The sequence below is a fragment of the Malurus melanocephalus genome, unplaced genomic scaffold (genome assembly GCF_030028575.1).
Source record: "Malurus melanocephalus ecotype Western Australia unplaced genomic scaffold, MMel_1.1 scaffold_255, whole genome shotgun sequence".
Taxonomy (NCBI): domain Eukaryota; kingdom Metazoa; phylum Chordata; class Aves; order Passeriformes; family Maluridae; genus Malurus; species Malurus melanocephalus.
This window is the reverse complement of record NW_026623487.1, coordinates 658957-685177: the sequence shown is the minus strand read 5'-3', so window position 1 is coordinate 685177 and position 26221 is coordinate 658957. Positions and strand designations below refer to the sequence as shown.

The following is a 26221-nucleotide window of genomic DNA, read 5'->3' as shown; positions in this document are numbered from 1 at the left end:
TGGCCTGATTTAAGACTGATACATTTAAACTCCTTAACTATTTGCCAGGATGCCATAATTCTGAATACGATTCCATTGTGTGAAAGATGGGCTATTATAATATGATATGTTAAAGAGAATATAGAATTTATAAACAAAAGTTCCATTATCCGTCTCATTGGTTTGTGCTACAAAAAAGAATTTGTGGAGAACTATAGGGTATTCAACAATAATCCAACAGCAGGGAAGAGCTGAAGTATATTCTTTTTCCATAGAGATTTATGCTGATTTGTAGAATTTTAAATCCAGTTTTATTAATGCCTTCCCCCTCTCAGTAGGAAATACTCAGAACATATGAGGAAACTGTCTTATGAAACAAGATTTTATTTTAATAATGTGGATATTATTGTACAGCTACTCAGACATAAAGAGAATGAATAGTACCTCATGGGTCTCTTGAAATCAGTATGGAGCCTCCAGACCAGCTCAGTGGCTTAGTTGAACTCGGTGCAAGAATTTTCTTCCTCTTTTCCATGGGGACTATACTAATTGAACTTCTTCTATTGGTCTGAAACACTCATGATCCACTTTATTTTTTTGTGGGAGGTAGATTAAGAATTGCTGAACAGGGCACTGGTCTCTAACAGTGACCAAAAGCAGATGCCTGGGGAAGAATATAATAGGGTTAACATATCATGATACTTCCACTCAATCATCTCTCAGTCCCTCACAACTTGCTATTCAGGGAATTCTTGAGTCTGAAATTACTTTTCTGCATTTAGAAACTGTCAGTGGATTTCCCTTATGTTGGTTTGCCCAATCTTTCCTCAAGCCTATTCAAGCTGTTGTAGCCCCAACTAAACCCTGTTTAGTTGGTTAGGAGTACCAGAGGAGTAGATTGCACAGCTCTTCTTGCGTGTGTTTTGTCTGCCTGAAGTTGATGGTAATGGCTGATCTGGTCACAATATCTTTGTGTACAGACCCAAGGACCAGAGCAGTTAGAAACTTTTTGGGGTGACATTCTAACTCTTTGCAGAAATACACCTTGAAACATTCCACAGGGTCACAACAACACATTCAGGAATTGGCTTAGCACACCTGTGACTTACACAAGATTGTCTTCTGTACAGTGACAGAGGTGTGATCTCATGCTTTTGTTCATCTCACCCGAGCCTTGTTCAGCTCCGTAGCAATTTGTTCCTTCTGATCTCCTGAATATTTCACAGTGAATAGCATGCAGGACTACTCTTTTTGTGTTTAAAAAAAGAGAAGTCCCCTCTCTCTTCGAGACCAGTTGGAATAAGAACCTTAAAATCTTACTCCATATGCACAAAGTGGAATGCATCTGGAAGTTGCACCCAACTTTAGCTTTCTACAATATGTTCACTTGATCTGGTCACCTGGTCTCCCCTTACAGCCAAGGAAGAAGAATAACCCATTCATCTGACCTATTTTAAATGTCTATATTAAGATGAGACAAATCATGTCCTAATAGGTACTTTTAGGAGATGATTCATTTCAACTTCATAGAGACATATAAAATAGGTCACATGAATCACCCATTTCTTTCCATTGACTATAGAGGGAGAATAATTCTACCTAGTATATTTTCAGGAATTTTTATTTTTTAAAATTTAAATTTGGATGAATAAATAAGACACTGTTCTCTTATTGTGTGAGGGTGGTATTAGCAGCAGTGATCCAGCCACACTCCTGTATCTACCTAATGCTATTGAAGGAGTCTTGTAGAGAAAGATTCTCCTAAGACATTACAAGAGGTTTCTACCAGTKAGGGCAGAAGTGAGGAAGGACCAGGTGTGTGGTTTATGTGCCTGAGTTCTTTCGTTTGCCTGCCCTTTGGCTGCCAGAATAGAGGCAAAGGGAAAGCCTGTTAAGATGCACCCTGCCTTTGCAGGATGCTGGCAGAAATGCTGCCRTGGTTAGATGCGGTCTGGCACTAGTTCAAAACCACCATGGCAAAATTATGAATACCAGGAGAAGAATTGAGGGCTTGTTCGTTTTATGCAAATCCTGGAATTCCTGTAGCTTCTGTCATGTATTTGAAAATGTACAATGTAAAAGGACACAGAAAGTGGAACAGGGCAGCAAAGTGGATCTCCATGGGTTATCTTCATTCAAACTAATGTAGCCCATCCGAATGCAATAATTATGTCATAATTAGTGCCATAAGAAATGTTGCAGATGTACAGTGAAGATGCCATGTATCCACCACACAAAGTAAATCAATGTACAGGGTGCTTGGCAGATGCAAAGTCTTGTAACCCTGAAAGTTTATGGTAAAAGAAAAGCAGAGAAGTATAAATTAAATGTTCAGAATTTACTTGGTCATTTTGTGTCTGTCCATCTGCCAGTCCTTCAGAAGTTTCCATAGTTTCACATAGAACTGAAGAAGACTTTGGTTTTAAGCTCATTTAAGATGGTGTCTTATCTGTATGAGTTAGAACTGTGGTTCGACGGGATGCACTCATAAGAAAAAACTAAATTTTGAAAACAAAGCAGTTTTCCACAGGAGTTTAGAGAATATAGGTAAAMAGCAAGGGCAATTTAGATCAAGCTGTGTGTGCTGTGCTGGTGGCCTCAATAGACTTGAACTGCTTTAGTGATTTCTGTTTTCCTTGCAAGGAACTCCTTGCACACAGGGTTCTGTCCGWGTCCTGTCGCCTGGAGAGTGCGTGTGCTGTGCTGGGCAGAGCTGACATGCTCTTTGCTCCTTCTGTGTGCCTGAAACGAGTCTATTGATGATCCAACAACCTCAGTGAGCTGCACARGTGCTGAGCGCTGAGCCAGGACCACGCTCAACTGCGAACAGTTTGGATCTTTTCGTTGTAGTCTTGTGTAACTCATGGCSAAGACTCAGTGGGCTGCAGGCAGCTGGGCTCTGCAGAGCAGAAACACACCCAGGGAAATGGAGAAGRGCTGTTCCTGTGCCTCAGCTCCTCAGCTGTGTCAGTCTCTGCATTCCTGTTGCACCCCAACTTTGTATCACCACCACTCCCTGGTGTGCACAGGGTACCTGTGGGGAAAATCAGTGGCCAACGACTTAATGTATAAGCAACTTGGAAATAAACCTGATTGTTTATTCTGCTCTATCTTAATGTTCAAAAGGAGGCATTCTTTTATAGCCAAGTTTATTTTAGAATGACAGAATACTTGTGGCAAGTTGCTGGTGCCAGATTTGTTCAGTGACATGGTGGTCCAGGCACAGTTTTAAAAGTAAAGTTTTCTTTCCCAGTACAATATRGTTATGAGTGTTTGCCAAAACACTTTGGGATTGTTATAATTCATACAGAGCTTTAAAGATAGTTTTATTAACAATTTTTATCCTTTTCAGATATCTATTAAGTTAACACTTCTTACACTTAGTTATTTGTAAGCACAGCACCAACCCTGTTTACTATAGCAACAGATCTTCAATAAACTTTATGCTTATTTAAAAAAAAAAGAAAAAAAACAACAGGAAAACTAACATAGAAGTGCTGTGCTGAACCACCACACATTGAATTCAAGCCTTTCACGTTTCATGAGAGTTTTGCAAATTCTATCATACTGGAAATGAGGCCTGGGTGACTGTCAATCTCTGTAGTTTCAAATATGCTGAAACTACTCTAGAAATGCAACCCAAATACAAAATGTAGGTGGAGATCGTGGTTCTGATATTTTCTTTCCAAAGTTCACRGATTTGTCAACATGTGACCGTACAAGACTTCACCATGACGTAGTTATAAATAAGACAGTGATCAAGTGAGTTTCTCCTTCCTCCACCCCTTGCTGTGGGCTGCCACTTTGTCAAAAGTGACTTTATACAAGCAGTGTGCTCTGTGTGTAAGGTCTGACTGGTCTTACTTTGTTCCCATGCCAATTGTTTTTCCAGCAATGATTTTTCCTTTTTCAGAAAGAAAAGCACCAGTGAGTAACAAAATGAAAAATGAAAGCAGAAATCCAGCTTCTTGCAGTTTAAAAACCCCSAACATTGAGCAAGCAGCAGCAGAGTAGAGGAGCTCAGCTGGCTTATCTGACAGTAGCCATTTGCTTTAATGCAAGACATGTTTCTTTTGTCCATGTGCAGTGAGTATCCTCTAGAATGGATATGAAAAGTAATCGGGAATTGTATGATTTAATGGTGACCCTCGGTGCCATGCTTTGAACAGACCTATGATGTCTGTATTGTCAGCTGTGGAGTGGGGCTCTCTTCAGTCATCAAAGCATTTTAGTACAGTTTACAGTCTGCTGTTTACATTATTGGCCACTACTTTATTCTCCTGAATACAGTTTAACTATTCCACGGCCCCTGTGATGAGTATTCTTTTCGGCAGCAGCAGCCCTCACAGCCTTGGAACATTGTTTTTGGACACAAACATACACAAGTTATTAGAACACAAGATCAAAGGAGGTGTCCCACTGTCTTCCTTTCAATGCTCCCATTGTGTTTGTATGCTGAAGCCTGCTAGAGAGTTAGAACCAGAGAAGGGGGAGAAGGGGGAGGAAACCTTTGTACAAAGGTACTTGTCACTGAGAGAAGCCCATAAAAGATGATGTGAGAAAAGACACCAGGTGGAGTATAAACCACCCTTATTGTTAAGAAATGCAAATAAAAATCCTCTCCTATATTAAAACTTTCTTACTTGTCATTTCTTAGATGCCAAGGGAAAGGTTCTGATTATTGAAGTCATGGCAGTACTTTTTACTTTGCTTCTTTTCTTTTTATGTGTAGCACACTATACTTGATGCTGAAAATAGTTATTTTTCCTCTTGCCCTGCATATTGTTACAGTTGTTAGAAAATTTCATCTCAGCAAAATATCCACTGGAAAAAGAAAATTCAGAAAAATCTCACTTTAAAACATCTCAAGGATTCCCTTTCATGRAGGACATCCATAGTTTTGGATTTGTAAATAAAATGCAAGTTCATTTCATTTGGATAGGAACTGTGTTTTCCTTGGGGAAACTATGACAGAAAAATTCCTGCTAATTTGGTATGATCTTTGAACTTATTCTGGTGAATCTGCAATCACATTCCAAGCAAACACATTCTAGATCCAGCACCCACTAAAATATGCTGAAAAAGCCAGTTGCTTCTAAATTGCTGGGAAAGCCCTGGCCCAGCTTCTTCAGATATAGAGAGAGGCATGGTAGCAAGAGTTTCACTAGTTTTAGGCAACATCAACTGGGTTTTTTTTCACCTTTTCACTTTCCTGATTAGCTGAAATTTGGTTTACTGAGTTAGCTATGTAAAGATTTTTAAGAGATAAATTGCAGGATGTAACAGGGGACAATTAGGAATTCACAAAAYCAAAGCATTTCAAAACTCAGGCCTTTACTGAAGTCATGGACTTTCAGAGTAATAGAGGGAGAGAATAAAGATTAACTTGACATGAACCTTTATCTTCATCACCATGGATGCTTCCATTTTAAGACTCTTAAAACTCATTTCCCTGAATGCAATGAAAAAAAGATGTGATAGTGCCTGAAGAAGAGTATTTTAGTGGAAGCCATGCAAAGGACAGYTGGCTGTCTCCTGGTGGTTGTTGTGGAAAGCAGCCCACCTACTGAATCAGCACTTGTGACYCTGAACTACCAGCTCTTAAACTTARCATTTATCTCTGTTTCATGGGTTTTCTTGGCTTTGAAGAGAGGYGAAAGAGAAAATAYTTYAATCATGGAAACTATATCCACTGGAGTATGGAGACACAGTGGTTTAACACTCTGGGCCTATGATGTTCACCAGGGTTTTCTCCAGCCAGTCATCACAAGCTCTCAGAAGATAKACAGGAATAATCTTGAAGAAGGCCTGGAAAAATGTCTCATGGTATACCTGAGCATGTGCAATATCTGGCAAGTGATGTAGTGAATGTGCTCATTTGTGATAGACATCTTTCTGCTGCACAGACACTGTTTGAACTTGCTGATCAGTCTTTCTTCCTCCCCTAGGGTCAGGGCAGCTGCTGACATCCAAGAAAAACCCCAGGAAAACCTGTGAAGCAAGTATGTTTGGAGTTGAAAGGATGCCACATTGCAGACTCATGCCAAAGGTAAGGCTGCAAAGTTGCTAAAGCCAGGAGGTGCTAAAACGCCAGATTGCAAAAATGCCTAAGGCAAAAGTGCTGAAAAAACTGCCAAAACCAGAGGTACAAGGACAAAGGCCCAAAGGCTAAAAYAGTGTCTTGTGACAGGCATCCCATTTATGCGTTGGGCATGAGCAGTCAAAGCACTTGTGGTCACCAAACCAAAATGTAAACGTTCATAAAAGGGTTTGTGGCCCTAAATGCATCARCAGGGTAGTGATTGAGGCAATTATTGAAGAGGTATCATTGCTGTGGCCAATTCTTTGTTGATGGAGTAAAAGGGGTTTTGTTGGGACGTGGTTGAAATGGAGACTGAGCGTGGTTTGTGATCATCTGTGATTCTGAGAGTGATGAGGTTAAAAATTCTGTATCAGCTGGATCCTGGAAATATTAACAGCTTAGATATGATCCATGTTGTCCCTGGCAATGCTGCTGAGAGGACCAGAAGCATCTTTAGAAACATGAAAAATATATATGTTTTATATATGTTTTTCCTTCACAACTGAGCAACGTTTTCTAAAAAAAATTCTGTTCAGCATGAATTTAGATTGTTTAATGCAGAGAAAGGGCCACCCAGATTGCACTTTACTGCTTCTGTGTGCCTTTTTTTCCCTTTTATTATTTTTTTCTGGAACTACATGGAGCTTTTCCACTGTAAAAAAACACACGGCAACCCTCACTTATTCTAGAGGTGGCATGACCAGCATGCCACTTCGGGCTGGAAGAGAACAGCACCCACCTGAAACTGTGGGAGGCCAATACCAGACTTCTTTCATCTCCAGCTGGAGGGAACATGGCAGGAGAGGGGAGGAAAAGGAAGGAGATAAAGCAGAAGGACTGGAAAGCAGTATCTTACCATTATCCAGACAGGAAAATCAGTGCAATGCTTTCATCTATCAGGTAACTCTTGCTGTTGCAACTATTGTCATAAATTTTGCTATGCTATTGAATATTGAAAATTAATTTCTAGAATGATCTTATTCACTTGTTCCTTGGCTAAGATGCACTTCCTATCATCAATTTCTTTATGGTATAACAAGGTTCAAAAGGGTTTTCCATCTTCTGAAGTACAGTGTAGTCAGCACTAATGAAAGGGCAATGAATAATACTCTAYGTCATAGCTTTCTGACTTTAAGAATTCCACAGAGGTCACTGGATTGAATGAGAGATCCTTTAATCATTAGTACTGTTTTTTGAATGGTATACTTTGATATTTTACTAGACATCATTACTTAACACACTTCTGGCCCCATGGAAGGAAAAACAAAAGGCTTTGTATGCCTCGAGGTCCCTGTAGTTTGAGGATCATTATAATTCTACTGAGTCAAATCTTGAGGTTCCTGTTTACTTTTTAAACCATGCTAAATCCTCCTGAAATCAWCTGGAATTTGAGCAAAACACAGCTAAGAATCGCAAGACTTGTCGCTTCACAAGTAGGTAAAACTTTCTTTTTCCCAGGTGGAGGAAGAATYTGCTGCAATTGGATTCATACCTAGAGTAACATAACCAGCTTATAATTGTGTTTCTCCTGTGCCCAAGCAGTTCAGGCATGAATCCCATTGTACATGGAGTCAGTTACTGACATTTGGGATACTTCTGTCAGATTTGCTCTCCTTGAAAACCTTGGTTTTGCAGGGTATGTCATGGACTGTGATTAGAAAGGCCTTGCTTTAAGCTCTAACAAACRTTGCGTATGTGAAGGCAGTTTTGCACAAGTGACTGTGTTATGAACCCAAGTTCCTCGACACAAGTGGACCTCTGTAATCTGCTGTGAAAGCGAGGGTTTCTTCCCCCAGACACTTGTTCAGACCTGCTGAACTCGTGACGTTTCTAAGGCCTCATTTTATTCCCAAGAGCTGAATGATGGAGGCACCATTTCACAAGATGAATGGGTAGACCCATCCCATTTGGGGTCACTTACGCTGTTCTCTRTTTCTCATAAACAATGAAGATAAGTGATATTCCGAATGAAATATTTGCTGATGAAGTTTTAAAAGGGTGCTTGCAAATATGCCARCCTGAGGTATCAGGATTTTGAATTTCTTAACATGGATCAGGGAGTTTTTACAGGTTTTCCCAGTCTAGGTGAGGCTCACGTCCCAATGAGCCTGCTTCATCTAAGTCACTTTCTTCCTCTCTTTCACCTCCCCTAAACAAGAGACAATCTTCAAAGGAACAAATATGTCACTTTAAATACACAATATAAAAAATGGGCCAAATAAATTATTAAAATATATAAAAATCAAATCTACAAATGATGCATGKTATTAGCGCTTTGACAAGCAATTGATGCTGTTGCAATGGCTGCATTTCACAATGCAAGGGCTTTTTCTGCTAGACAGATAAATAGTTGGAATAATGTGAGAAATGACTTTGCAATCATCCAAAGAACAACTTGGTTTGAAATGGTCCATTTAATGGCATTGCATTGGCTGTGCTGCGCAGTTGTTTCATACCAGACCTTCACCACATCCATGTGCTTTGGAATTCCTTCTAAAAACGAGCTCCAAGCCTGACCCTCCTCTCCCGGTCCCAATTCCCTGCAGAAGTGTTACTACATATGCTTTGAATCTTTTTTTCAGATGAGCTCCCAAGTCTAACTCCTTCCTCCCTGTGCTTGAAACGTATGGATTTGAAAGCACAGATGTGGCCTTGAAGTTTTTGGACCAGGCCCATCTGGGTCAAACTCTACATAGTTTGACTAGTAGTTTCTGGAGTTAAATTCTCAGAAGTCTTCATTTTTTCTTGTTCTGAATCTACTACGCACTCCCTTTTATCTCTCCTAGTTGAACTACAAGGATCTCAAGGGAGATGTGATTTTCATAAACAGAAATATAATGACCAGCCAGAGGAAGAAAGCAAATTTTAATGACTGTGAGAATTATCTTTATGAAACAGCAAGTTTCCTTTTAGTTTATGCTATATGTAAAAAATATACCATTCATAATTTGGCAAAGTAGAGAGATTGCTTGTAAAGCTCATCTACTTAACTAATAATTTAAAAAAGCTGTGAGAGACTTTGTCCTCCTGCTGCCAACATTTTGAATCACTGAAAAAGGGTTCCGGACCTGACCCTGAGAAATGCATTTTGGCATTAACAGTGACTTCATTAGGATCACTTGTGTGCGAAGGGATGCCCGTGAAAAACAATTTGCAGGACTAAGTCAACAGAACAACTGCTTTTCCAGACATGCTGGCTTCCTTCGCAACCCAGATAGCGCGAAGTAGGGACAGGAGGGGTTCGTCCCCGCCGCGGGCACGGGGTGCGAGCAGGCAGAGTGCGGACATCCCACCGGCCGTGCGGGGCTGCCGATGGGGAGCCAGCCCCTTGGCCGGAGCAGCCCCTTGGCCGGAGATCGCCACGGGGGCCGGAGCAACCCCGCGTTTGGAGCAGCCCCTTGGCCGGAGCAGCCCCTTGGCCCGTGCGGAGCTCCGCGCAGGCTGCGAGGGCGGCGCTGGCGGCGGCGGGGGCCGGCCCGGCCCGGGGGGCAGCGGGCATTGTCCGCCCGGGGCTGCGCGGAGCGCGGAGCGGGGCCGGCCCCAGCGCCCGTGCCTGGCTGGAAGTGAAACGCGCCCCGGCTGCTCCTTTTTCTTTTTTCTTCTTTTTTTTTTTTTTTTTTTTTTTTTTTTTTTTTTTTTTTTCCTTTTTGAGCCTCCAAAAGGCTCACTCGCCCCTTTCATCTGCCGCCGCGGCCCAATGGGAAGGCGGAGGCTGCCTGCAAGTGGTCTAATCTCAATGAGGTGTCAATCATGTTCCCCGGTGGGTGAAGTAAGGTCTTTTGTAACCGCCTCTGTCTTTGGGAAAGAGAGGAGAGAGGAGGAAGGCTGGAGCGGAGAGGGGGACGGCGGACCGTGCTGCAGGAGAGGAGCTGAGATTTGAGCTCGCTTGTGCGTTAGCAGGGAGAAGCGGAGCACATGGATTTCTAAACGCGCTGGGATTTTATATATCTACAAAAAATAACAACAAGCGAACCTGATCGTACTGAAAACAGTCAAATGAATCGCAATTGCAGATCAATGCAGAGAGATGGGGAAACTTCACTCGAAACATGGTTAGTTCCTTTCACTTGCTACTTCCTTAGCCCCTTCCCTTTATTCAGATTTTACTCGGTTTGTTACTGTGATTTTATTCTGGTGTCTAACGATCTTCCTTTATTATTTCCCTCACACACTTTCCTGCGGATCTGCCTAGCTGCCGTTTGTAAACCCAGAGAAAGTCCAGAAGGTAGGGATGGCTCCTCACTGTTAGTAACTTTGAACGCCTTCCCCCGGTCCGGCTGGCTGTCCTCGGCCCCCTGCCCTCTCCCCTCAACTTTCCGCCGCGTTTTGCGCTCTGTGCGGCCGCCCCAGTCCCGATCCCGGCCCCAGTCGCAACCCCAGTCCCGATCCCGGCCCCAGTCCCGGTCCCAGTCCCAGTTCCAGTCCCAATCCCGGTCCCGGCTCCAGCCCCAGCCCCKGCCGGGCGCGGGGTTGGCCGCGGGGGTCGGGCGGGCTGTGCGGGCGGCTCAGCGGCGGCATTGTCTCCTCTTTTCTAGGTGATAGTTTTGCGGTGAACGCCTCTCTGGCTCGCAAAGGGCTGGAGGACTGGATGGTGAAGCAGAAATACTCCGGGGGCAGCAGCAGCGGCGGCAGCAGCTCGGGACTCCAGCACGGCTGCCAGCACCGCGCCGTGTGCAGGCTCTCCAGCGCCAGGGTATGTCAGCTTCCTCGCTGCCCCCCCGCCCCTTCCTTTTGAAATAGTGAAAAGCAAAAGCTCTTTCTACATCCCTCTTTCCCTCCCAAGGGGCGGTTGTGCAAAGGAAGGTTTTCTTTGCCCTAATGTTGCTCCGAGGCGCTGCCCCGTGGGTGGTTTCCTTCAGTCCTTTGATGAAGTTAGGAGCTGCAGAGCAAACTTGGTGAGGGTACAAAAGCCAGAAGAGTGAGGGAACCTGACTGCTGGTGTCTGGGCAGTGCGATTAGACCAAAACCTTTTACAAACAGGAACAAACAGAGAATCTGTGGGGAAAGCCCAGCACCCAGCCAGTGTGWGATAGCTTGTGAGCCCTGATTAGTGCACAAGTTTGCCTGTGACATTTTGGCAGGCAAGGAGAAGTCCCCAAAGGGTTTTTGTTATTTACTTGCTCTTTGCTAATAACGTGAAGCTGACTTTCTCTGTAAGAGTTATGATGCCAGTCATTTATCCTGGCTGTTACTAGACTGTTCACTTTCTACCCCTTCTTTCCTTCAGTCCTCCATGTAAAGCAGGGCTGGAGGAAATGTTTCAGTTGCCGTTTTCTGTTATTTATTTTTAATGTTGTCTCTTTAAACAAAAAAGGCATGATGGGAGGTAAACAGACTTAACATTACTTAGATATGGTCCTCGTAGTGTTTCAGGGTGTGATCCAGAGCTTATTGATGTTTACTGAAAGGCTCCCATTGACTTTGGATCAAGCCCTGARAGCTTCATCACTGGAAAGGTAACCTGAGAGATGGGGAGATTGGAATCTGTGCTTCCCAGCAAGCAGTGTGCCTTTGAAAGCACAAGCAGAGCCAGGGCCACCAAACCTCCTGCAGGCTCTTTGCTTTGTTAGCTACCAGTTGTAYTGTCAGAAGCCTGGACTTCTTGTGTCTCAGGAAAAAATTAACTTGCAAGTCAAGAATACTTCATTTTAGGTGGGACGTTAAAGTTAGTAGAAGATATACAGTGTGGGAAAAGCTAATGATGACATTTTAGATTGTACCAGCATTGAATTTTGAGGAGCGTAAATTGTGTGAGAGTCACTAGAAGTAAAGACAAAGGGGGTAAGAAATTGATGTGCTTGTAACTGATGAGCATAATCACCTTCAGCTTGCAGGTATGATTGGTTGAAGTGGTATTTGTTGTGCTTGGAAACAATATGTCCARAGAAAGAAATTCTCATTAATGGTAGTACATACTATGATGCAGACGCAAAGAGTAAAACCACATGTTTTTAATTATTTTCTAATTATCTCTRTTTTTGTAAGTCAGGGTTTTCACATGTATTTTCTAGAAAAGAAGCTCAACTCACCAAACTAAACATAGATATAATATACAAGAGTTAAAGGAGAAAACTTTGACTTTAGTTGGTGAAATGTATTTTCTTCCACAAAGATAATTTGTTTTCTGGAAAGAGGGAGAAAATATCTTTTGTCAAAGACACTTTCTATTCACAATGCTCTTCAGTTGGCAGTTTCATGAGGTATGCTCAGCTGGAATGACAGTAGAACAGTATTTCTCCTCTTGCTCAAGAGGAAGTTCTCCTCATGATGGCTCAGCAATTAGCAAGCCATTAACAAAATATTAGTCTACAGTTTTAGTACATTATAAAACTGTAAATAGGTTTAAGTGTGTTTAAAACCCTGTTCCCGTGAGGCTTTTTACTGTCATCCTTATAGAGCTATTTCTGAATGTTCAAAAATATTTGCCATTTATTGCCTAATATGTTTTGTAGTATCTGTATCCATGCATAGCCTGTTAATTGATTTAGTTTAATTGTCATCCTGTCACAGGCACACTGTGACAGCTACATTAAAGTTCCTTTAAAATATGAACTTTTGGAATACTGAAGGATGCATTTCTAATCCTACATTGGAACCAGATGTGCCATATGTACAGTCATTTTGACAAGGATTACGGAGTCACAGCTATTGACTCCATAACTGAGATTGCATGACTGCTTCTCTTCTGAGATCTCTTTGATCTCTTGTATAATTATACCAAGACACAAAGGGAATTGTAGCCTAACCTCTTGGTTCTTCAGTCACCTCAAGATGAAGAAATAGCAGTGGCTTCTGCTAACGGTTAGTCACGGGCTTGTGTGGGACACTTGTGTAGTCCCCCATAATGTAGCGGTGTTGCACTTGAATTGACCCAGGACTCTTCTCCTTACTACTTCAAAATTCATCCTAAAATGTTCAATTAGCTTACAGGGCTCTGTACAATGGTACAGTTCTATTGTGTCACAGCTTAAACTTTGTCTTCTCAGTAAAACATGGGTATTTTCCCCAAAATTTTTATTAAGTTGCTGTGTTTGTGACTTATGGCAGAAAGAGCTAGATCAAATACTGATGAAAATACCTGCATTCACAGAAACATCCAGCTTCATTTAAAAAAAGAAATGGTCCTAGAAATAATTTTCCTAGCAGGAATCCTTAACTAGAGTTTTGTTGATGGTGGTTTTGTTAGTATGTAGGGCCTATTTGGTGAAATTTCGCTTTACTTCCAAGAACCTGTTAATGGGAAAGGAGAGCACTTAGTCTGAAGAGCTTTCAAGACTGAAMAGTCAAAGACTTGAACAATTTTTATCAGAACTTGGATGTGATAGTGCAATTTGATTTATATTACTCTCTATGGGCCAAAAAGTCTGTCTTGGTGGTATTTGGAAGGCTGTTTCCCTCAAGAACAGATGCTGAATTGTTCTGCTAAAGTTAATCAYACAGGGCAGATGACACTGAAGTTCAGGGGATTCATGGAGTGTTTTACAAGAGGAATGAGTGACTAATGCAGGAAAGTGGTACAGTTTCATTTGTAGTCCTCTCTAGAGTGATTGAATTTGCAATTGTTGTGGAGGGGAGATCTTTACATCCCTTCACTCAAGGGGTGTTGGAGTCCAGGAGAGTTCAATATTACAAGACCTTCCTCCTGAGCGGAAGCTTTGAGAGTTTCTTGGCTGGAGCAGGCTTCCCGTAGCTGATGTGTTGTCCATGTCATGTCCTGTCCATCTGTCTTTCCTCTCCAATTCACTGAAAGAGCAATAATTAATGTCCAGCTATTGCCACAAGCTCTGCTCTTCTGAGAAGGATCTGTGAGTCAATTATGGGGTGAAGGCATGAGCCAGGGGACGGGGAGTGTGTCCGAAATCCACCCTTGTGGTGTGTCTGCATCTCTGTGCTGGGGGAGAGCTGTGAGCTCATTAAAGCATTGCCACCCGCCCAGCAGGGGCTGCTCTGCTCTAAGTGTTTTAATCACTCTGGAGGCCGAGGGCTGGCCTGCACCTTCCACATCATGTAGGATTAAAGAGAAAAGGAATTCTGTTGCATCCATGAAAAGTATGAGGTCCAGAGTCATCTTCTGGTTTCAAAGCTAATTTAAACCACCGAGACTGTAAATCTGCTGGAGCAACTGAACACACTTCTTTGGCTGCTTTATGAATGAGTTAACTTGTATCTAGAAAGGATTTCTGATACCATGGATTATCCTGTATAATTTTTAATCTTAAATTTATTCAGTGTGTTTACTTTTACAAACTATTTTTGGAAATCAACATTGTTTGCAAATATTCATGTATTTATTTGTTTAACTGAGAAGTAGTTCTATGCTAGAGGGGGGAATATTAAATATGACATTTACTTAGTTCAATTTGCTTTTATCTTCAAAGCCATAAGAGATTTTACTAGGTTCTGCTGCGTCTTGTTGAGATCTGTGCTTGGGAAGGGAGAAAATACCATGTTTTTAATTAAATTTCAAACCAATGTGTGAGCCACMTTGTAGGTAATCATTTTAGGTAAAGTAGAAATGACTTTAGCTTGCCACTTCTGCTGGCCTGTTTGGTGCTAGTGATCCTCGTGTTCAGCCCTAATTGATAATGATTAGAGTTGAGTATCTGGTTTGGGRCTAATACAGTATGAAATGCTGAGGCTCATCAGTACTTCAGAGGTGGGGCTTGCTCTCCATTTGTTCTGTGCCTGTAACTGCCAGTGACATTAATGGGCATTCCCATGACTGAGGGGAGACAACACCAGTGTCAACTTTGCTGTTCCTCTACTATGATCAATCTTAAATGAAATACAAAAAGCCTTTCCCAGTCCCCCACTGTTAAATAGAGTGTGTGTGTGTGTGCATATTAAAAATACATCACCTCATGGAAGACACAGCTGGCTAGGTCATTCATCCAAAAAGAAAATAATAAACAGAAATGAGATTTTTTTAGTGTTATGTACATACTGCGGCTTAAAGGCTGTTGAAATGCAAGATTTAGTTGTAGCACTTCTTTGGGGTCATTTCATGGTAGAGTGACAGTTGAAAGACTGCCTTCTTACTGGTATGGTGACAAGAAAAATGAAAGTTTCCTTGGATGCTATCTTGACYGCTTGAAGTGGTCTTTTTAACTGAAATATTTTCAAGTCCATTAATGTTAGTATTATATAGATAATTATTTTATTGAYTCCAAGGATTAAAATAAACAACAGATTCAGCAGTGCTAGATATTGGTATGACTAAAAAGTATTTTAGTGCACAAGAATATTGTGTATGGCATTTAAAACAAAATTACCAAACTTTGTATTGAGAGAGAGAAAAGCAGAATCTTATTTAGTGTTGAAATTTGGTGCCAACAAACCAAGATAATTTAATTAGTGGTGCACATAGTATATCTTGACAGCTCTGGTTTGGGAAAATTACAATATGAATATTAACAATCAAAGAGTCTCTGAAAGTATTAGTGCCATGGTGATGAGATTAGTGAATTGGCCAATACTGTAGCAGAAAGCTGGATTCCAAGGGAATTATCTTTGAATGATACCAGTTGGTGCAATTAAAAGCCACAATTCAGTTGCCATATGGAAAGTGTTAGGCATCCTTATATGGTTTCAAAGCTATGTGCCAGAGGTTAAATTGACATATGAAGAAAAGCATAAATTAAATATTTTGTGTTATGAAATTAAAAGTTGACTTTGCTTTAGCCATATGGAAGAGGTGGATGGAAGACAGTCTGTATTTCATCAGGGCTTGTTTTATAGGTGTTTCAGATTTAATGTGGTGCACTTTTAATTTGGCATGTTGATTGGAAAGCCGAATGGCCCGTGAAGTTTCTGCAAACAGTCTCATTAAAGGAACTTTTTTGATCTCTAACAGCCCTCTTTCTCCCACCCCCTCTAAACTGGAGTTACTTAGGTTGGTATTTGTAAGAAGAAAACATATTCTCTCTAGTAGCTGGGTCAAGTCCTCATCTGTATCTCTTGGGCTACTGATAGTCCCTGTTGGCTTACTGACACTTTAATTCTTCAGAATGGGAAGGCCTTGGTTATTTTCTTCTGTAAACTGGGATGAAAAGTAACAACAATRCGTTATATTCTTTAATGTCTTAAATGTAAATAATGCAGTGCAGACTTCACACTAAAACTTTAGTTATAACAGAAATGGGACATTTGTAGCACATGATTGTYGACATATGGGAATGTTCTTTACAGCAGCATTCATTAACAGAAGGGTTTTCTGTAGGTTTTGAGATCTGTAATAAGACCCAGGAGGAGCTCAGTAAGTGGCTATTTGTATGCACCCTTCAGAAGAAGATCTTAGTTGACTTTTATGGTTTCTTTTGAGCGAGTTATGAACAGAGGAAAGAGAAGTCTCTTGAGTATTGAAACTTTGTAGGAGTTAGTTTTTCCAAAGTTGGGGAAATAATATTCGGTGATGATATTTAAATCAGAATGGAACATTGCTCCCAGTGCTGCAGATGTTGGCCTTTTTAGAAATCTTTGCAGACAGATTTTGCTTCGTGAATGTCAGCATCAAACCCTGGTTGGAAAGCAAATGGTAGATGTTCAGATGTGCAAAACACTTGAAACTTTGTTAGTATTTTTTGTAATGGAAACACTTTTTTTCTTGATATACCAGTTACTTTGAATACTTGTGATGTTTATAGTTATCTTTTCATGGAAAGTGAGGTAAAGTTTTAGTTAAAAGAATTAATGTGAAGGAATGGTCAAATTTACTTTCTCTGTGAATTTATTTAGTCATATCTGCCAACAYTGGCAGCAAAACTAAGGCTGTATTTACTCGTACAGAGTAACTACAGCTATGGGACACTGAGTTGGACTGTAATCCATTGAAGAATTAGTAACCGAGTTCCAAATGCAAAATCTTCATTGTGTCTGATTTTTGAGCCAGCAAAKCATGTTTGTATTGCAGTATCTCATGACATTTCTCTTGCAGTGGTGGAAGGCCAGTGGTGAAAGGGCTGTGCTGGCTTTTAGTGGAAGCTGTGAGAAAGGGGAAATGATTTGTGTCCCTTCAACCACTGCTCCCCTGGTCTCTCTGCAAGGRCTACAGTTGTACCGTGGATTCACTTTTTGTAAGCTACTGGATTTATTGCCATGAGAGCAATATGGAATTACAGTGACACTTCTGACCATGTGAGACATCCTTTTTTTGAGTTGGAAAATCCTGTACAGTTAGGGTATTCCAAATCRACTGCTGCCATGTAACCCCATGTCCTTTGTTTAATAAGGACTGATCCATTGGCTTGCCGTGGGACTTGGCTTTCCAACATGTTTATGTCTTTAAACAAGTATTCAACTAGACTCCCTAATCTTTAYATGTTTGTGTCTCACATGACCTGATAGGTGCCCATCATATGTCAGAAATACTTCTGGCTTGGTCATAGAGAACCTTTTTGTTCGAGGAAKGATATGCTGCAGTGTCTCATGGGGAGATTCTGTAGCACTTGAGGAAAGGTGGCTGAGGGAGCTCTATCATTGTCTGAAGGGAGAATGTCAAGAGGCTGGAGCCAGGCTCTGATTTGTAGAAGAGGAAGTGGGAAGACACCAAAGCACAGAAATTTCCACCTGAATATGAGGAAGAGTTTCCTTCCTGTGCAGTGACCGAGCACTGGAATAGATTGTCCAGAGAGGCTGTGGAGKCTCCCTTCACTGGGATATSTCCCAGATATTCCAGAGCCATCTGGACMCACTCCTGTGCCTGTGTTCTGGGATGGCCCTGTTGGAGCAGGGAGGTTGGACCAGATGACCCCCTGTGTTCCCGTCCAACCTGAACCACTCTGTGATGCCGTGCTTTGGTCTGTTTATTACAGGGCAGTAAATGATCCTGTTGTTTTGGTCTGTAAAACTTCCAGTGGTGTAAATCTTTTTGCTCCTCAGATGACCAGACAGTGGCCACAGGAGACTGGAATGCCATCAGTGCCTGGGGAGCTCCTTAATGGCCAAGCAGAGCTCTGTAAAAATATATCTAAAAGGTGCCAGCACACAGTAACCCCTCAGCACCAGGAACAGAAAACCCTGTGGTTTCCTGACAAACATACATGAGAAAKAGTTGTTCCTTAAACCTAAGGCTGTTGTTAATAAAATTTAATACTTGTGAACAAGGCTTATCAGGCAAGCCTAGTTTTACTGGTTTTTGTCAAAACTTCGATAGTTTGGTAATTTTGTCCAATAACCCCTCTTGATCTGAGGATTCAATGGACTCTGAAACTCACTGAGTTGACTGTGATGGGGTGTGGGTGTCTCAATTACACCTTGAAAAGGGAGCCCTACTGCCTTGCTTTTGGTTTTAATGGGTTGGGGTTTAAATGCAGGCTCAGTGGCTCTCATTCCTTGTATCATTTGCAATGTGAATGCCTTGAGAATGTGAGATCCTCCCTTAAAGTGGGAGATCAATTATGTTTYGAGGAAAATTTGCAGCAGAGAACTTTTAAGGTGCTTGGAATTTTCAGCCAAGTATCCCYGGACTTGTGTCTAACAAATACAGGCAGTGTGTGTTGCTTTAGCTCAGAGGTGGATTGGCATGTGGTCAGAACAGTCTGTGCACTGTCCATCCAGAGAAATACTTTGTATTTTGCGATTAGGGTGGAATTTAATGCATTTGGGGGCATTACTGTGGCAGYTTTAAAGGGATTAAGTATATTGAGGTTCCTATTAAAGTATAACATTGTGATTCAAGATCTGTGAAAGAAAATCATGCATGGGTGTTTGATCTTGGGGTGCAGCCACACATGCTGTGAGGCATAAAATAAGGGGATAGACTCAGTAGGGAAGTGACAGAACAAAGTACCTTCTTGCAGGAGAAATGGGATTTGGGAGCAGCCTCRGATCTTTTGATCCATACTCTGATGCGAATGATGAGTGGTAGCGAGGTGACAGATTTGTCTTGGGGGAGGAAGGAGAACGGTKGGTAGTGTGTCACATTGCCCTCGGAGATAGTTTGCTGTCTGATTCCCCAAAGATTTGACAGTGGTAGGTGAGGACTAAGCTGCTTCTTGTCCTATCTTAGAAGTCTTTTGTAGTTGCAGGACAGTGAGTTTCAGGAGAGTTAGGTAAAGAGGATAGTAGCTGTAAGGCTGAGCTGTGTGCGTTYGGTGCGTGTAAAGAACAAATGCCTGTTTGGGGGAGTGGGAATTTTCTGTGAGCATGGAGTGTCCCAGCCCCGAGCTCCCAGAATAACAAGCAGTCTCTGTATTGTGTAAGATGCTGTGGTTGAGCCTCTATCAGTGTTTCAGTAATAAACTACCCTTTTTGAAACAATAAATAATAATTTTGCCTGTGAACTTTCCAAGTCTCTCTCTATTCATATAGTGTACGTGTGTATACACTGCAGACACTCATTCCCCTGTAAAGAGAGAACATCACAGTCKTGCAAACAGAGTATCTGTCATTCCAGCTGAGCAAAGGTCTAAGGCAATAACCCAAAATATCCTGGAAGAAATTCTAAAAAGCATTGAAGAAATCAATCGTCTGATCCTAGAGGAAGGTCTTTGATGTAATCCCGGTAAGTTTATACTGGGAGCCTGCCTATTTATGGTCAGCCCTAGACTTTCTATATGAAAAGTGGATCAAATAATTTCATAAGCTCCTGCTGTAAAAAAAGATGGTTGATAATTTTCTAAAGCGTACACACTGTTTAAACGTAGATTGTGGCTTTTAGCAGAAGCCCAGGTGGGGAGGAAAGGCTTTTCAAAACAAGTACCTACAGGAAAATAAATAATACTTTGATATTTTTTCCCATGGAAAAACTGTGCCTCATTTAGCCATCCTGAATATTTAATTTTATTTTGAGGATAAATTTCATAGGTTATCTCAGTTAAAGCCACTTTTATTTATGCAAAGCTTATGTGCAAGGTCTTGTTCCTGATGTGGATATGTATGTAAAAAGAGTTTTTTCAAATACCATAAATAAATTACATTTAAATGTATATTTTTAACTAACTCAGAGCAGTTAGGTAAGACTGTTTTTATAATTTTTTAAAATTCTGCATTATTTCTGTTATGCTTTGATGCAAAACTCCAGCTGTAAGAGGGGAAACTTCTCATTGCTTTTAGTGGTTTTGTGTTGGGTTCTCTGCCACATCAGTGGAAGACGAGGGAAGGTTCAAGAGACTAATATTCTTGTAATCTGGTGCTACGTTGCTGGTGTAATGGCAGTGTATTTTCCTCTGYAGATGCAGTTTATCTGATCATTTTATGACAGGTTCACAAAAGTTTTTCCCAGCTGTACTGCCACTTAAATTCCCATTTGTAATTAGCAATGTAATTTTCCAGATAGGTTTAAAAAGCATGTTTTTAGAGAGGCTATTCCCACAGCAGTGCTTAATACCCATTAAAATGCCACATTTTTATTGTATGAAGGTGTTTTTTTATCATCTAATTAGATTGGTTTGTTAAAGTATTGCACCACAGTCTCATTCTTTTTTTTTTTTTTTTTTTTTTTTTTTTTTTTGGCTATTTTTTTTTTTTTTTTTATGACTAATAGGAAGCACACAAAATCTTTAACTCTGGACTAATGCACAGCATAAAGAAGTAAATGAGATCTYTTCCTATGTAAGCTATTGTACAGGGCTTTACTTGAGAGACAGTTACTCTTGGACTAAAACATGGTGAATAGGTAACAGAAAAAAATGAAAAAAAACCCCAGCATTTGAAAAGGAAGTATTGTGTTCATTGATGCTACATAGACTTCATGGAACTTGGCCATCAGCCTTACCATGGCACTCTTTTCCAGATGTTTTTTTTATTTTATTTTTTATTTTTTTTAATGCCAGTTAGGAGGAAAAAAAAAAGGTGGGAACAGTGTGATGAAATTCAACAGTAAGGCCCGTTGAAATAGCTCTGTGTCCTTGGACATTTGCTGCTATCCAGGAAGGACTGGCTAGACKGCAGCATGCAGGTGCTACTTGTGCTTATTCATTAAACATACATGTGCTGTTAAAATACAGGACAAACCTCTGCTAAAAGAATCTATCCTTAATCTATGGCCACCTCTGATGTTCCCTGCTTTGGAAAGACAAACCAAAGGCACTGCAGTGGAAGCCCTCTAGATTTGTCAGTAGTTGAATAACAGACAATGGGTAATGTCCTGTGGGGGAAGCAAAAGGACTGTGAGGTCCCTTATGAGCTCTGCAGCAGTAATCTGACCCTCCTCATGTGTTTCTGATGGCARCACTGGCAGTCCTGTCTCCTCAAAAATGAGGGGAATTTCACCACCACTGGGGAAAGTAGGAAAGCTTGTCAAACACAGAAGAGCAGAATGGTGAGATGAGAAAAATGCTAATGATTTGCCTTTAGGGGCATGTATTAAGCAAGGAACGAGTCCTGGCCTAGTGTACAGTCTGAGTGTCTCCTAATATCAGCTGGAACTCTGTCCAAAGGGGTGAGGCTTATTCCTTCCACACTCTACTGACATGGGCTCTAGTCAGGATCATCTGTTATTGCACATCAGTCCCAGTRTCCAGTACTGAGGATTGGGCAGCCACTGCTGCCTTCAGTTAGAAAATCTGAGAGGCACGCGAGCCTGTGAGAGCTGCCAGATCAGGGGGTGGATGTGCTTGAAATCGGGCTGGCACAGCTCACTGCTGCTGTGGGCTGCGTGACGGTAGAGCTGGGTGGACGGAGCGAGCTCCACTGGAACAATCTTCTGATGTTCAGTCTTATCTGTGTGCAAATGGGACAGGAAGAAACCCCACGTGTTACCTGGACTTAGCCACCCACAGCCAAGAATTTTCCTTCTCCTGACAAGGGTGACGAGCAGTATTCTGTCATACCTGGCTGCACTCCAGACTCTGTTGTCCGCCCTGCGTTGCGGTTGCGTGGCCCTCCTTGCAGGGCGATCCTTCCCCTGTGTCAGCGCTGYTGTGGCCAGCTCCAGTGGCTTCTGCTGGCCAAATGCTGCTGGCTGGGTTAACCCAAACTTCACATCTCCTGGAGCTGCCTGCCCGTGCTGTACAGAGAGGGAAATGGTCCATGCTTTGCCATCAGTTTTGTGACTGTGCTGTCGATAGGGCAGCCTTTGGAGTGAGTGATCCTTGTGGAACATAAAGGGTTACGTTGTTGAAGTTACACAGGCGCCAATCCACTGGCACACCGCAGGTGATCTCGGAGTGAATGTTGTTTAAAGCGCCTGTCCCACGGTTTCACAAATGTGCTCTGACCAGAGGATGTTTTTCTAACTTCAAAGGGCTTCTCAGGCTGGCTCGGTGCCTCACAGACTGAGTCCACAATTCCTCTCTGCTCATGATGTGTTCTGACCATGTGTGATTTTTTTGGTATGCGATGTTTTCTTAAAGAGGCATTGACCTGTGTTCAAGTGAAACTTGCTCTTAAGCTTGTARACACAAACTTGTCGTGTGGGCAGTTTTCATCTTAACTTGATGGGTGTATTTTTTTTAAGAGCAAGAATAGATATCAAAAGGAGGGATAATTTATAGGAAAAGAAGGAGRAAAAAAACTGAAACAAACTTGTAGCAGCTTTTTGAGTTGCACCATCCAGTCTTTTCCTTGAAGATCAAAGTGTGTGTCCTTTGCTGGCCATAAGAAGAGCGTGTTCCCACCTGGGCACTGTGAGTGTTACAGTGGTTACTCTGTCTGAAATGCGCCTCTGCACAAGGAGACTGCAAAGGGGGAATGCAGGAAGAACTTAGGACACTTGTGAGTGACCTGATTTTTTTTCTTTTYTTCTCTYGCTCTTTAACAATGTTATAGTAAATTAAACTTTTAGGAAAGTGTTGTATGTTTTTAAATATTTAAGGTTTCTTTTTCTTCTAGTAGTACTTTGTAGTGTAGTTTTTTTGATGGGGACTGAATTTGCTTTTTAACAATGAGAATTAGAAATGGCTGAGATTTTGTAGGCCAAATTCTTTYACTGTTGGAAGTTTAACAGTAACTCTCTGTTAATTCTGCTGAGAGCAGAGTTAGGCCCTGAAATATCTCCTGAGATACACTTCCAGGATGTGGAAGGTCTAGTTAGTGTTCACTAAGTTTCATTGGTGGACACTGTTTTTTGCAATGTTTTTTGCATGTAGTAGGACTAGAAGAAGTGGGCTAGATTGAGGTTTTAAAGTAATAATTCTTAGTTTACTGTTATTGCTATTATGGGTGGTTTTGAGTTTATTAACAGAAAAAAAAAAAAAAAAAAGAAAATGCAACAGCAAAACAAACTCTTCAAAGAAACCAATGCCTTGTAAGCCAGACCATAATCCTTTCTGTTTGGCAAAGGATTAAGAAGAATCATCGGCTGTGAGAGTGAACCACCTCAGAGTGAATGGCAGGCCGTGAACAATGTATCTCAGCTGTGCAATGAAGTTTTGCTCCTCATGAGTAACAGTACTGCAAACTAGCACTTAATAATTAATCCAGGTTTCCAATGCAGCTTGATCCCAACSTCCTCATCCTCATGGGTTCCTGGAGAAGTTAATGATGTCTAGGACCTTAGCCCTAGCAGCAAATAACCTGTGCTGCCCTGCCATCCCATGGTTATCAACAGGAACCATCGCACCACGTTTATTTTGGCTGGTTTTAAAGCAGGTGGCCAGAATGAGTTCCTGGTTTCAAAGTCACAGCTGCTGCTTTGAAATTGTGTAAGAAGGGCTTTGGTTTCTTAACACARAATAACTGAGCTGCTGTTTAGTATTAGAGCATCATTATTCTGGGAAATGCACTCTTAGTTTTAAAAATATCTTCTCTATGGAAGTTGAAAGTTTATACCTCAGGATTCTAAGGTCAAAGAGCTGAAATGGTTCCTTGTTTGASTGGTGATTGTAAATACTTCAGAATTTCTCAGAGACTTGAAATGAATGGAATCTGGAGRTAGTATTAAAATTGATAGCAGTATTAGAAAWGYRGAATTACTGTAGGGGTCTCTTGTTYGTTGGCATTAAGAAAATTAGRGGAAGATTGTTTTGGGCAACTATAATTTAATATTTTTCTCCTTTAACTGGATGCCTTTGTAATAGTTAACCCAAAATATTATATGTTTATCTTTAAATCAATTAAAAGACTAAATGGACTTTATACTATCACAGTAAYAATGCTATAATTAAGTAGAAGGAAATGTTCCATTACAAATACCCATTTCATCTCCTTGTAACATTTTATTTTAAAATGAGCCATCTTGGGTGACTTTTTCAGTAGTGTCAGCAACAGTGTCAGCAGAATGGTGAATTTGTGTCGCAGGAAGTATAAAGAGAATTCATGAAGGAGTTTGTGTTAAGCATAGTTTTCTTTTTTATAAAAGAGGATTCTATTCACTGTGGTTTTTTTTCTTCTTTTGTATTCCTTGCCACCTTATGATATTATAATGTTTTTTGCCTACTTTCAAAATTTCATAGATATATATTTATAAAAAATATATGTCATGTAAGCCTTTTTCTAGTGTAAGAGAGAGAACATTTTATGCAAGGTACACAGCATGGGGTTTTCTGGGCCTTCAATCTCATTTGATCCTGTCTCACAAGAAATGCATCAAACAGGAATGAGCAAAATGCAGTCCCCTCAGACTGGTGAAAATGTTCTCTTAAGAAAGAAGAGAGAGGGCTGGTTAGAGGAAAGGCTTGACCTCTCCTCTGAAAGGAGATCTAAAAAATGCAAGTGGGCAGAGGAGGGAGTGCTTCTTCAACTTTTGTAGRCAGGCTTGGTAAAGGATGGAAAGGGCAAAATTGGGGTTCATTTGGTACTGAGGGCACAGTCAAAGAAATGAATCCAATTTGCATGCATATAATATAACAAAATCATTGACTTGGTTGCTAAGAGGAAGAGGTGAGAATGGGCACATCACAAGTACAGCCAGTACAGATGGAATGTCTGGGCTGTGCCCTTAATCCTTTTTGCCTCAGTCATAAAATACTGTTTGTATTTTCATCTGGTAACTGAAATTTCTGGCAGCTCGGTCTGTTGGGAGCTGCACGTTCTAGTGCAGCATTTCTTAGATTTATCCATTTGCACGTGGTGCTGGGCCCTGTTTTATATTCAGGTGTGTATGGCAGAAGGATCCCTGCGAGGTCAGAGCTCTCTGGGGTTCAGACACAGCTCTGATAACAGGATGTGCCTTTCCCGCCTGGGCTGCCTGGTGATGCCCCTTGGGTCTCTGCTCAGTGCTTGGGATTTTCATGGCTAGGATGTCAGCCCCGTTGTACTTAAGGAGATAAGGTAATAGGTTAAACACAGCTTTCCTAAGCTCTCTGGATCACAAGGTAGGTAGGCTTTGAAGTCATCTGGGATTAGAAGACTGGTCTGGTGGCTGGGATGTGAAGCTGGGAGGTGTTTGTGGTGTGGGTGGCCAGGGATGCTGTGGTGCTGCCTGAAACTCTGAGTTTATGGCTTAAGAGTGAGATCCAGGAGCCATGCATTCCAGTCCAGATCCTAGCTTCAGCTGCATATCTTTGCTAAAGTTTCTCTGATCTTCAGAGAGACCCAAAATAGCTAAACACTTGCCATTCATTTAGTCTCATTTGTCCTCTCTTAGAACCTATTGCTTTTAYCCACTTTTTCCCACTTCCCCACCAGAGAAATATTTATAGTTCACRAAGAACTTCAGTGCCAGCTGTACTCTTAATTCATTGCTATGTTTTTATGAACAAGCCAGGTATTTATCGCCTACTTTCCTGAGCAAAGTAAGAATGAAAAAGAATGTTTGAATTCTCCTTGAAGTTTATATAATCTCCCCTTGCAAAATAACCCAACCTCAAACATTGTTTCTTTTGATCTACTGTAATCTTCCTAAAATGTTTCAGAAAGGGGCCTTTCTGAACTGTCCAGCTCCTGTTACAATCCAGTGGCTCAAGAAGTCTAATTCTAAAAAGTTTRTATTAATCAAAGCAGCTCTGACACATAGAGAGGAAAGACGTTTTACTTCTCACTCATCTGAAGGAGACTTTGGACAAGGTTGCAGGAGGTGTTGAGAGGGATGTGTCTTTCACAGAGGAGCTGAATCTCCACTCACATGGAGACCTGTCCAAGGATATCTGCATTCAGTGTGTGGACTTCCTGCTCATAGCTGTACCTTGCTCTTGGTGATGCTCAGAAAGCCAGGGCAAGATTAACAGAAATGTAGGGACAGAGCATGTGGCTGGCACATGTATAAATCATCACAGTGTACAATACAGTATGAGGAGAGGGCCAGACTTTCACCACGATTACTAAATGAAATGTAATACACAT

The 26221-nt window shown here is 41.4% G+C and overlaps 1 protein-coding gene across 3 annotated transcripts in view; it reads left to right on the top strand.

The window, feature by feature from the left end:
• Positions 1 to 9737: 9737 nt before the first annotated feature.
• The window catches only part of NKD1 (NKD inhibitor of WNT signaling pathway 1), a 107286-nt gene continuing 90802 nt past the window's right edge, over positions 9738 to 26221 (top strand). Inside the window, exons 1-3 of one of the 3 annotated variants that reach the window (XM_057375686.1) lie at positions 9738 to 10113; positions 10254 to 10286; positions 10597 to 10754. In XM_057375686.1, coding sequence (XP_057231669.1) covers positions 10089 to 10113; positions 10254 to 10286; positions 10597 to 10754 — 216 coding nt within the window. In that variant the 5' untranslated portion in view covers positions 9738 to 10088. Of the gene's footprint in view, positions 10114 to 10253; positions 10287 to 10596; positions 10755 to 22182; positions 22715 to 26221 lie in introns of those variants that run through there. The other 2 variants (XM_057375685.1, XM_057375687.1) reach the window with 2 other exon arrangements.